Source organism: Chinchilla lanigera, unplaced genomic scaffold (genome assembly GCF_000276665.1).
Source record: "Chinchilla lanigera isolate Chin_1 unplaced genomic scaffold, ChiLan1.0 scaffold00080, whole genome shotgun sequence".
In the NCBI taxonomy this organism is placed as follows: domain Eukaryota; kingdom Metazoa; phylum Chordata; class Mammalia; order Rodentia; family Chinchillidae; genus Chinchilla; species Chinchilla lanigera.
Window position 1 is genome coordinate 6279739 of NW_004955481.1, and position 13104 is coordinate 6292842.

A 13104-nucleotide genomic window follows, 5' to 3' on the forward strand; every position below is an offset into this window, starting at 1 on the left:
GGTTCTAGTAGATTTTAGGAGAAATTCTCCATGTGGTTATTATCCTAACTGAAAAATACTTTTATATCATCAGAAGCATGGACACTAGTTTGAAACTCTGTTATTGATAATTTAAAAGGATACCATGATATTTATTAAGTATTTAGGAAATATTTAATGAAGGAATAAATTTCTCCATTCCTTCTTATGTGAACAAGATTCTTGTCAGCTTTCATGGTTAGGAAAGGAAGGAAATGCAGTAGTGAAAACAGAGCCAAGTGATGACTGGTAGCTTACCAAACACTCTGTGTTATGCTTTTTAGAGCACTTCATAATGAACTAACCTACATTACCTTCATGCAGGTGAATTGCATTACATTTTCCATAAAGTTATTCTTTAAAACATTATTTAAGTTGTGTCAGTGCATGATTTTAAAGTATCGGGGAAGTTTAACATTGTTGGAAAGCAGAGTCACATAGAGCAGAGGTATAAATAAGGGTTTGTTTGTTAGTATGTGATTGATGACTGAGAGTTTTACATTCACTCATTAGAAATAAAGACAGAAAAAATAAGTTGTGATCTCAGTGTATGTGTGATCTCAGTGTATTTGTATAAGTCTCCCTCCACAGCTAGTTTTTTCTTTTGGCCTGCTCTCTTGTTTTTATTTATCTTTCCTCTTTCACTTTTTTCTTGCCCTTCCGACTCTGGCAGTAACATAATGGTACTTTTGTACTTTTATATTCTGCTGGGAAGGGTGGTAGTTGCTTTTTATTTCCTTTAGTAAACATGGCTTCTGCTTTTGGACTGTACTGGGGAAATTTTGAAAGCTAAGTGAGTATGTTGCTAGCTAATAAACTGAGCATTAGCTCTTTTTACTTGAGTTTCTTTTTCGGGCTTTGAGTTTTGTATGTATCATGTTTAGTCAGCTCTATTGCCTTGCACGCCCTCTTTACTTAGTGGACTGGTTTAAATTTATATAGGAGGTAAATTGTAAACGTGTCTTATTTATAATTTGAGTCATTTTTCTCGTGTGTTTTCACTTTTCCTCCTGACGGTTTAAAGAGAAATTAATTTCCAAAATGGATATTCTTTTTATGTTATTGTGAGCAGATTCTGAGACCAAGCTGTTACAGTTCTAAGTAAATGTCATGTTTTGCAGTAATCTGCTTCTCCAACCTAAGTAGTTTATACAAAATTATTTAAGGCTATAAGTGATGATAGGTATATCATCATTAAAAATATATAAAAGTGAATTTTTACATAGTTACTAGTATTTTTGTTTCTAAAGTTTGAATCTAAGTTCCACAGAGATAAGAGGACTCTTCTTGTTCTACTGTTGCTTCCAGTAGTTAGAATGGTATCTGAGGGGGCGGAGATATAGCTGAGTAGGACAGTGCCTGCCTGGCAAGCAGAAGGTCCTGAGTTCAATTCTTGATGCAAAAAAGAAAAAAGTATCTGTCATGTAGGTATTCAGGAATCACTTGAATGGATGTATGTATGGATGGATGGGTGAATGTCAAACAAACTTTAAGCTCAAGTTGTTAAAGGCTATGGTGTTGTATGATTAGAATTCCTAGAATAAGATGTAATATGTGATGGAGTAAAGAATTGTTGGTTTAAAAATATTTTAAAAGTAAGTATTCTGCCTACTGTAGTTCGGTTAGGAGTCTTTTCATTTTGAAAGAACTCTTCAGCTTAGAAGGAGTGCTGAGATAAACCAGTAGGTCTTTGTGGGTTTTGATGAGTGCCTGGGGCAGGGGTTGCGGGGGGAGGTCGGGCTCTGATAAATGCTCAGCTGTAATAAGTAAAAAGTTTTAAGCAGGCTTACAGATTCATTCTATAATTATCTCTTGAGTGTCTTAACTTTAATATTAATGCTTTTTTCTAGTTGAGCTGATAACATTTTCCTCCCAAACATTACAGAGCTTTTAACATCCTCTGATTAAAACTATTGCAGGAAGCAGCCTGCAAACGTTTAAAAATACCTGAAATCTTAACAGTAATCTCTTTTAGAGTGACTTCTAATTCAGAATATCTAAAATGAATTTTTACATTATGTTTAATTTTTATTTAGTCGGTATGATCTTAATACTGGAAATATAACTAAGTCAATTGAAGGATACACAGAGAAATATTTTAAAAATATTTTTTAATCAAAAAAAATGATGTAGACACAAAGACATCTTTTTAGTGTGTGATCTACTTGTCATGAACATTTTGTATAAAATTTATCAGAAGCCAGGAATTAAACTGTAAATTCCATATCTGCAAATTTACTTGGGGATAATTTTACTGTGATTCATAGCCAGAAATAGTAGACATGATTGAGTCTTAACATTTCTTGCTATTTATTTAGTGCTTGGCTTTAAAAATGTAATAAAAATTAAAATCCAGAATTAAAATTCATCCCACAAAATTCAGTTGATTTCTAATTTTTTTGTTGATTCCATTTGTGTTACATTTTATCGTGTAATTTTATGTACAAGCCAACATTGTTTTTGTTGCTGTATGTAGTCGGTGCTGTGACTTGTTTGTGCTCATCTCTGTTCTGTAGGCAACTTGCCACTCCCTACTGAATAAAGCTACAGTAAAAGAAAAAAAGGAAAACAAAAAATCAGTAAGTTTGGAGAACTTTTTATTAGCTGTTTCTTTCAAAGCAACCCAAAAAATCTTTTGCTGTTTGTTAAAAATATCTTCACTTCAGTCTATTTGACCTTCACTGTAAAATCATTCTACTAATTCTGGCACAAAATAGCTCTCATTTCAATTAACCCTGGAATTAAGTTACATTGAAACATTCTCTGTGTTCCTTTGGTTTGATTTATCCCAAAGGCATATTGTGGGCATTTGTTACATTGGATATCCTTGGTCTAATTTTAATGTCATTTTAAAAATTATAAATGAATGCAAAGGAACTTAATTTCAAGGCCTTAGGAAATGGCTTACTGTCTTCATTCTGGCTTCTTGTTTGCAGGTCATGTGAATTGTTTCTTTTCCTATGGAAAGATTTTCTTAATTTTTAGAAATATTTGGTAGGAAAGTATCACTTTCTATCCTCCACCCCCACCACAGTGCTGGGGATTCAACCCAGGGCCTTGTGCATGCTTGGCATGCACTCTACCAGAAAGTATCACTTTCTAAATTTAATCTAAAAGCTGCTAAATTTTATTTTTTATTCCTTGCATTTTTATGTAGACAGTCCCAGCTGGAATTTAGAGGTTTGTGCTTCAATGATAGAAATTCTAATGACAAAACATTAGAATAACTTTACCTCAGTGGAAATCAGTATGATTGAGATGAACACTCAGTGAACCCATATATTAGAGAAACTCTTCATTTTGCAAACATGATACAAACATACTGCCTATTTCTATGAATTTGCCCTAGTTTAAAAGGAAAAAAATTATGATACTCATAATTTTTTTCCCAGTGAATGGAATTTATCTAGCAACTTAGCTTGCATTCATTTTAAATTTGCCATTATCTGTCAGTGTGACTTAACCTTATCATGATGAGTCCTGTCTTTTCCTATAACCCAAATGATTGTAGAGAAAGATGTAAGATAATTTTTAGAAGTCAGTTTTCTTAAAAAGGAATAATTTGAAATGTGATGTTCATCTGGTTTTATTTTTCCTTTATTTAAGCTTTACATACAAATTTATATTTTAAATTCAGGGCTAAGTTAAAATTTAGAGACACTTTTATTGTGTCTGTTCAAGATTTTCTTTTTAAGTAAAATAAATTTGGTAAGCTGTATGGAAATAAATGGATGGCCTTCTTGATGAGTAAAAAATTTCCTTCTAATTCTCATGTGGGCTTACCATAATGTACACCATTACTGTTGAAATTAATTTACTGCTTTAACATTCTTATTAACTGTTACACTAATGCTGTGATGTAGTGTATCACATAAATTAAAAATTAGGTTTTCTTTGTTTCTCTAGAGCATGTTTTCTGGCCTTTCTAACACTGCTTTATTTACTAAGATTTTTGTCTAACATTGTTCCTTGAAATGTTTTTTTTCCCCTAATAGAGTTATTTTCAGATTTTTTAAAAAGTTACTGGGTAACAGTAAGTTTTGGAATGTATTTCTCAGCACGGGTGACATGTGATCCTCCTGGCCATAAGGGGAATCTAATTGGTAGTTTGAGATTTTTAGAGAACATATCAAAGGATAAGATAGTATAGTCATTATGTTATAAATTTAAAATGTGATTTTTTGGAGTTGTTTGCTTAACAGAATCTAATCTTTGAAAGCAAGCCATCTTACTTTATGTCGTGTATATATCGTGGACTAGAACATATAAAATAGAGACAAGATTTCAGCTTCTGGTATCTAGCTGTGCAGCCACAGTACAGATAACTCTGTTTATTATACTCAAACATAATGCATAATTACATTTATTTTAGAAGTTGCCTAACTGAGGAAGAATTTTCTGTAATTAATCATCTATATAGATAGTGATCTTCTTGCTGATGTGCATTTTATAACTGGATTTATGTATTATGTAGTTTTGCTTTCACCAAAGGAAGTAAAGGGAGCATTGGCTGATAATTGGCTTTAACATATAGACTAGCCTTATGTTGGCCTTAGAAGTCTTTTGGATCTAAATTAGATTTTTACACATTAAAAAAAAAATGGGTGCAGTGCTGCACACCAGTAATCCCACCTACTTGAGAAGCTAAGGTAAGATTGGAAGTTCAGAGCCAGCCTGGGTAACTTATACCCTGTCTCAAAATTTTAAATAAATAAAGCTTTGTGGGTTCAATCCCTAGTACCCCTAGCCCAAAAACCTGAGGTAAAATTACACTGGTTAATTAATGGTGAAAGAAAGAAACAAAAAACAGTTGTTTTATAAATTGATTCAGGAAGCCTTTTTACAGCATTCCTGTTAATACTGTGTTTTATGTGGCGTTCTAAACTATATTGATGCCATCAGTGAGGTACATATTTATGTGAAACAGTGTATGTTTCTGAGATAAGGATACTTTAGGTTTTTGACATGAGTTATTTTTGGAGATGTGGAAGATGGTGAAGTGTACTTTTTGAAACTTCACTATGTTTGGAAAAGAATTCAGACTTCCCTGAAATTCTGAGGTAGAGTTATATAAATAGTAAATATAAATCAGACATCAGTATAATTCACACATTAAAAGGTCTTTATCACAGAGAAACCCATTAAATAGCTACTTTTATTTGTGTGTGTGTGTGTGAGGGGCTAGGGATTAGCTCACTGGTAGAGCACTTGCCTGGCCTACATAAGTCCCTGAGTTCAGTCCCTAGTATGGAAAAAAAAAAGTATGAAGTGTTTATTGGGGAAGAGGGTACTGGGGATTAAACCTACGTCATTTGCACTGCTTTGGCATTCCCAGCCCGTTTATTTGTTTGTTGGTTGGTTTAGTTTTGAAACAGGGTTTAACCAAGTTGCTGAATTGCCCAGGCTAGGTTTGAACTTGCAGTCCTTCTGCCTCAGTCTCCCAGAGTGTTGGAGTTACAGGTATGTGCCACCACATCCAGCTTCAAAAATTATATTTTCAAAGAGCTCCTTATATGCATATATTCTACTGATTTTTTATGAGACATTTTCAAAGCTTTGTTAATGTTTATCAAACAGCTCTTTGGAAATGAAGCTATAGCTTTTTGCTTTCTAGAAACTGCCAGTATTTTGACAGATGTCATTAAATATCGTAACACTAAAAGATTACAAAATACATAGTTGAATAAACATGAAAGAAAAAGAAACTTCCAGTATTTTAATGGGTTAAATTGAGTAGATTGCTAATTATTTTTAAACAACTTAAAATTAAATATGAGCAGTTTTGAAGCTGGGGTGCAGCTCAGTTGTAGAGTATGTGTTTAACATGTATAAGACCCGAAGTTTGATCTTGAATACCAAAAACACCAGACACACACCCAAAAAAAACCCTCTTGCTGAATCATTTCGCAGAAAACTTTCACATCTTACAGGTTTATCAGTATCTTATTTAAGATTAAAATTTGGGATTTCTAAAAGAAGTTCTCAGTATCAGTGATTATCCAGGAACATGCTGAAATTACCTGATGACTTTTGTTTGTGTGAATGCATACATTCTTTTTCTAATTTTTTTGTGAGATTTAAAAGAGGGTCCTAATCCCCAAAGTTAAATACTGTGCTGGAATAGTAAAGGTATATGCATTTCTTTCTTTCTGTATTTGAAATTATATTTCAGTAAAAAATAAACATTTCATTTTTAAAGCCTTTCTGCCAAGGCAGATGTAAATTTCCTTTTATTTACATACAAGGTGGCTCTTCATGCATTCATAAGCATGCACAGGACTGGAATACAAAGAAAGCTTCCTAAGATATGTATTGGAAGTCAATATTACTTATACCTCAGGTGTATAAAGATTTATACACCTTTATAAAGATTTTCTTCAGCTTAAAAAAGTTGTTTTGCGGGCTGTGCATGGTGGTGCATGCCTGTAATCCCAGCACTCGGGAGGCTGAGGTAGGAGGATCGTTTCGAGTTTGAGACCAGCCTGGGCTGCAAAGTGAGCTCAAGGCCAGCCTGAACTGCGCATAGCAAGACCCTGTCTCAAAAAGACCAAAAAAAAAAAAAAAAAAAAAAAGAGTCATTTTGCAAAAATCTTAACTTTTAATTTCATATTAGAGAAAATAAAAATTATTTTCAGATTATAGGCAGTAGATAAGAACACATACAAAATGTGGATTTCAGGAAGGACTAAATGGGATGGAATGAAGTAAAATAGCCGTTTACTCCAGAGTTCATCTAGAGTCATTGCACCATCTAAATTCATGACTTTATTGAGGGCTGATGAAGAAAAGTAGTTTTGTGAGATTGTGCTTATAAATCCCATTTTTCTTACCCAACCCCCTATACTTCGAAGTACAAAGTCTGTCCCTGCAGTACCCAGAGTACTAATAAGTGAACTGTGACACCTTCACTGTTGGAGTCATCACTGTTTTAAACAGCAGCTAGCCATATCAAGCAAGAACAGTTGTAGAGATTAAAATGTTATATATGCTCTTTAAAAATAAGCATGTATATATAAAAATATAAATTCTGGAATGATGCAATTTTTATTTTAAAAAGGGGGCCAACTGGGAAAAGATGGGACCTGAGCCAGTTTTATATTTCCCAATACAATGTGCCTACTACCTTTTCACTGTAGAATGTTGTCTCATGAGAAGGTAAATCTATTTTAGATACTGGGTTTGTGATGCTTTTCAGAATGGGCAACCGTTTCCTGACTCCTTAATTTTTATTACTTGAATTATAAATTCAGGTAGACATTGGGGTTATCTCGTCTGTTGGGAACCTTTCTTTCTCTTAGGTCCCCAAGAATTCTCATTCCTTCATGGTTAAAGTAATTGGTAGGTCCTTACATTAGAAAGAATACTGGCAAAGAAAAGGAACTGGCAGGAATGTTGATAGTAGGTTTTTTTTTTTCCTGGTAGGAAACTAAGGAAAAATTTTATTTTGTATATGGCAAACAGTTTTTCTCAAAAAATTAAGTTGTAACTGGTGCACAACAAAATGTAAAATATTTATTATTAGGCATAGGGTGTCTCAGAGCTATGGTGTTGAAAACATAGCTTTTGCCTTACTAAAGTTGACTAAACTTTCCTGTTGGTTAATCTTTGTAAAATATGTTAACTTTTATGTGAAATAGTGTCTGCTTTCATTATTCATCAGATTTGCACAGTAAACAGTGATGATAAGATTTTTTTTCAGGTCTCTTCTACACTACTCATCTAGGAGGTTTTTCTTCTCTCTGAAATACCTTAATTGTAAATGATACAAAGTTAGAGTTAAGGGTTAACTTTATTTTCTGATGTTTGTGGAGAAGGAAGAAAATAGGAACTAATGTGAGGATTGATTGATTGATTCAGAGTTTTGTGGGTTTTTTTGTGAAGTTGGCTCTTTGTTCCCATTTCTTTATTTTAATTCAAACTGTATACTCAATTCTCAACTTCTTGTTTTTAGGTGGTTAGCCAGCGTTTCCCTCAGAACAGCATCGGTGCAGTAGGAAGTGCCATGTTCCTCAGATTTATTAATCCTGCCATTGTCTCACCATATGAAGCAGGGATTTTAGATAAAAAGCCACCACCTAGAATCGAAAGGGGCTTGAAGTTAATGTCAAAGGTGAATTATTTTGATAATCCATATATCTTAAATTTCTCTTCCAGCTAGAGTTTTAATTTTTCATACAATGCTTTCTCTTAAATTTACTTTTGAAGTGCCCTGTGATTTTCAACTATGTTCTTTTCACAAAGTTTTGTTTATATTACGAAGGAATTTATTACATGTGTACTTGATAGGTGTTACTGTCATGGGAAAAAACTATAACAAATGTCTTCTCTTCCAAAGATGAATTTTTGTGTAATTATTCTGTAGAGTGCAAAATGGAGACAGAAACTGTATGGTTTTTTAAAATGTAAAAAGATACTTAATTTTTAAATGTATTTTATACATATAAATGTATATATAATTATGTTTGTATTTGGAAAGAATAGAAACAATACCTAGAATAGCTTGTAGAACAAGGAATACTTGATTTTAACTGCCAGTAGAAATATCAGTAATAAAATTCATATTTATTAAAATACATATTAGAGGCTAAAGCAGAAGGATAGTGAATTCAAGGCCAGCCTGGGCATCGCAGCAAGAGCCTACGTCAAAATAAAGCAAGAGTGGTGCTGGGAATGTAGTTGTAGAGTACTTGCCCACCACGAACAAGCCCTGGGTTCAATTCCCGGTGTTGGAAAAAAGAAAAAAAATATATATTAATGTATAGGTTTTACATAGTAAATAAGCTGATTAATTATAACTTTCTTTGATTGCTTAGATACTTCAGAGTATTGCCAATCATGTTCTCTTCACAAAGGAAGAGCATATGCGACCTTTTAATGATTTTGTGAAAAGCAACTTTGATGCAGCACGAAGGTAAGCAGCTTAATGCTTGGTTGCTCTATTTCAATTCCTTTCCATTTCACTTAAGTCCATGTACGTGGCCTACATGAAGTTCCTATGGAGGTTTTTTCTCTTTCCTCTCTAGGTTAAGAACATATGTTGTCTGACCTTACTGTATAAAAGATGCCATGAAATAACTCCATATTCTTTATAATTTGGTGGTGGTTTCTATATTTGTAAACCAAGAGGGAACTTTTAGCATATCTACTGAAATAAAGGACTTGGAGAAGAAGATTTCTTTTATTAAAAACAAAAGCCAGACTGGTACAAAAATACATAATAGCATATAATCAGAACTTTTTGGTATTACAGTGTTTTTCCAGACTTCCCTTTAGAATTGTATCTGAATTAAAAAGTTGCTCTTTTGTAAATGCATAAGATTTTGTGTATGAGTACCTGAACAACTGCTGAGACTTTCATCATTTTAAAAAGTATCTGCTCCAGGCATGGAGGCACACTCCTGTAATCCCAGCACTTGGGAGGCAGAGGCAGGAGGATCATTGTGAGTTCGAGACCAGCCTGGGCTACAAAGTGAACTCAAGGGTAGCCTGAACTGCATAGTGAGACCCTTCTCAAAAAGACAAATAAAAAATAAAAAGTATCTGCGGTATCTCTCCATTACTAGTGATACTCTTTCTCTGAGTTGTTAGTTTATATGTAAGGTAGGGATAATGCTTTTGCCTAAGTTGTTTTAAGAGAAAAAAAATGAGAATTTATGAGAAAGTGCTAGTCAAGCATGGTGGCACATGCTTGTAATCCCAGCACTTGGGATGCTGAGACAGGAGAATCCCTGTAAATTCAAGGCCAGTCCAAACTACATACCAAGACCTGTCTCAACTATATACACACACAAAAAAAAAAGTAAAGAAAAGGGAAATGCTTGGTAAACTTTTTTTTTTTAATTCACATTCTAGCAGATTGACTACCCACAGAGAGTTAAGAAAACTAAGGTTCTGATCCAGGCTCTGACTGACAAACTGTAACTTTGAGGAGGTCTTTTTTTTATCTTTTCTGGACCTCCATTTTTTTTTGTGCAGAATTCTAGCTTTCCTCCAAATTTCAGTCATCTGAATGCGTTAACTTTAGAGCCTGCTCTGAAGCCAAAGTCAGGTATAGAAATAGCAAACCAAGTTTCTTACTGTTCTTTTTGCTTGGTGTAATGGCAGTAATGTTGTGTGAACAAACCTTCATATTTGTGATCTCAGTTACTTCACAGATTATATCATTATGCTTTGTATAAATTTAACTCACATATCTAGTGTTGAATGTATCTAGTGTTGAAAATTCTAATGGCTTTGCATTTTTGAAGGTTTTTCCTTGATATAGCATCAGATTGTCCCACAAGTGATGCTGTAAATCATAGTCTTTCCTTCATCAGTGATGGCAATGTGCTTGCTTTACATCGTCTGCTTTGGAACAATCAGGAAAAAATTGGCCAGTATCTTTCCAGCAACAGGTATGACTTCTCAGTCATTGAACACTTTCAGTTTAAATTGAACTAATAGAATAGTAAATATATGTGCAAAACATTAAGTCATACTAAATGATTAGTAGGCCTACATAGATGCTACTGATTTTTTAATGTCAAGTTAATAAATCACAAATTAAATTTTTTGAGGTCTTGTTTACAAACTGTCAAACATAATGTGTTACAACACAGAGAAGTTTAACTTTGCTAAAGATCAAATGAATATTGGCCTTTGAATTTGAAGAACAGCTAATTCTTGGAAATTTAGTATTTAAAAATTGCTAGTGTTTAAATTCTATACTAAGCCCATTTGTGATACTTTCTCACACACATACACACACACACACACACACACACACACACACACACACATATATAAAGCTTTGAGGGAGTACTGGACATAGAACTGAGAGCCTCACCCCTGCTAGGTGAGCATTTTATCATCAAACTATACACTTAGTTTGTTTTGTGAGGCAGGAGGATAGCAAGTTTGAGTCCAGCTTGTATAATTGCTGGGTCTAGAGTATACTTAGCCTCAACCTTAGTAGATATTGCCAAATTGCTTCTCAAACATGCATGCCAGTATACTCTTTGACCAGAATTATGTGATAGTATTTCTTTAAACAGAGCCTTAATAAAGTTGGCATTATCATATTTAATCATTTTTGTAAATTTGCTTTGTGAAATAATATTTTATTATTCTTGCATACTATTACATGTTTAATAGTTGTTGAAAATTAAAATTTCCTTGCATTAAATATGTCCACTTCCTAAATACTGGTTTCTCAAATGGATTTTTACTCCCAGAAAAGGATCAGAGTATTATTTTTGTTCACTTGTTAACTAACCATTAGGTGGTAATGAATTATGAACTTTATTTTTAAAACTGAATTTAGGGAGCTGGGGATTTTAGTTCACTGATACAGCACCTGTCTGGCAAGTGCGAGGTCGTGAGTTTAATTCCAGGTACCGGGAAAAAAAAACACCAAAAATAAATAAATAAATAAATAAAACTGAATTTAAATTGAATGTAAATTTTATATTTTGGGAAATGGCCATATTTCTAAACTATTTCAGTGTATACTTATAATCCTTGAGGTCATGTGGTGCTTTTTATAAAGTTGTGGAGACCATCAGTAAAAGGAAAACCATGATCTAAAGAATTGTATACTTCAAAATGTGAATTGCTACTTTCTTTCTAAGTCATTTGCTGTATTTAGGGATCATAAAGCTGTTGGAAGACGACCTTTCGATAAGATGGCAACACTTCTTGCATACCTCGGTCCTCCAGAGCACAAGCCTGTGGCAGATACACATTGGTCAAGCCTTAACCTTACCAGTTCCAAGTTTGAGGAATTTATGACTAGGTAAAAGCACAACCTTGCAGTGTGATGATTGCTTTCTTTTTGGTTGAGAAGCAGAGTTTACCTCCAGGCCATTTGTTAAATGTACTTTTATTTTTGATTAAAGATTATCAGAAAAGATGTAACTAGTAATAACATTACCATGGTTTAGGATCAGATTTTTCTCCTACCCATATATTATTGAAATAATTAATTTTAAATACTAATTTTCTCAGAAAAGCAATTATGTTTTATTAAATCACGATTTATCATCTTGGTTTGCTATGGTTTTATATTTAATACCTATAAGGATTTGTAGGCAACATTTTCATATTATAGTTAAAGATAATGCAACTCAATATGAATAACTTACTTACCTAAGATTCTACTCCTAATTCATGTATCTTTTGCTTTTACGTGCAAAGGACTTAAATTAGATTTTCTGCCACACTGTACCATTTTTCAGAACCCCCCCAAAAGTTGATGATTTTAATTCTTTTAGATTAAGACTCAGAAAATATAGTATACTATACTTCAGGATTGCCATAATAGTTCTATGGATATTTGTTTTGAATCTCATTTAGAGGGATTTAGTTTGTAAATGAAAAGATTCTCATTGTTAGACATTTGCCTTGGTAATGTTACAGTAAAGGACGTTTACTAAATTCTTTAAAGTATTTTCATAGTATTTTTTAAAATGCTCTGTAATGGCTGTATTGTTTTGTTAATAGTATTACCAGAGACTGGGGGAGGGGACCAGAATCTGATATCTGGAAGTTTATTCACATTAAAGATTTGTGTGTAACACACTTTATATTCCAAGTGTCTTTTATTAATCATATTACATATAGGTCATAATTTTGTACACAAGACTAATTCATTGATAACTGGTAAAAATATATGAATATATAAAAGAATGTATGAATATATGACTTCCTTCTCAATTTTATATTTAGCTCTGTTAGATTTTTCTCAGTGTAACAAGTGTTTACTCCTATATGATAAAGAGAATATTTCCCACACAATACTTTCAAATTACCTAATTGAAAATTGTGTAGTACAAAAATATAAAACTTTTTATTTAACATTACTGAGGGTATCCTTACCACTGTTCCATTTTTCTAAGAAAATCTCTCTGTTGGACGGGGTCTCACTATGCAGTTCAGGCTGGCCTTGAGCTCACTTTGTACCCCAGGCTGGCCTCGAACTTGCAGCGATCCTCCTGCCTCAGCCTCCTGAGTGCTAGGATTACAGGCATGCGCCACCATGCCTGGCTAGAATAGTATCTGGTGCAAGTATAAAGTAATAAATGTTAGATGACATTTTTCTCCTCTAAA

At 33.3% G+C, this 13104-nt stretch overlaps 1 protein-coding gene across 5 annotated transcripts in view; it reads left to right on the forward strand.

The window, feature by feature from the left end:
- Positions 1–13104, forward strand: part of Nf1 (neurofibromin 1) — a 258325-nt gene that overhangs the window by 133884 nt on the left and 111337 nt on the right. For 3 of the 5 annotated variants that reach the window (XM_005402798.2, XM_005402800.2, XM_013503423.1), the window contains exons 31-35: positions 2535–2597; positions 7970–8128; positions 8832–8929; positions 10266–10412; positions 11645–11791. In XM_005402798.2, coding sequence (XP_005402855.1) covers positions 2535–2597; positions 7970–8128; positions 8832–8929; positions 10266–10412; positions 11645–11791 — 614 coding nt within the window. Of the gene's footprint in view, positions 1–2534; positions 2598–7969; positions 8129–8831; positions 8930–9041; positions 9444–10265; positions 10413–11644; positions 11792–13104 lie in introns of those variants that run through there. The other 2 variants (XM_005402799.2, XM_013503424.1) reach the window with 2 other exon arrangements.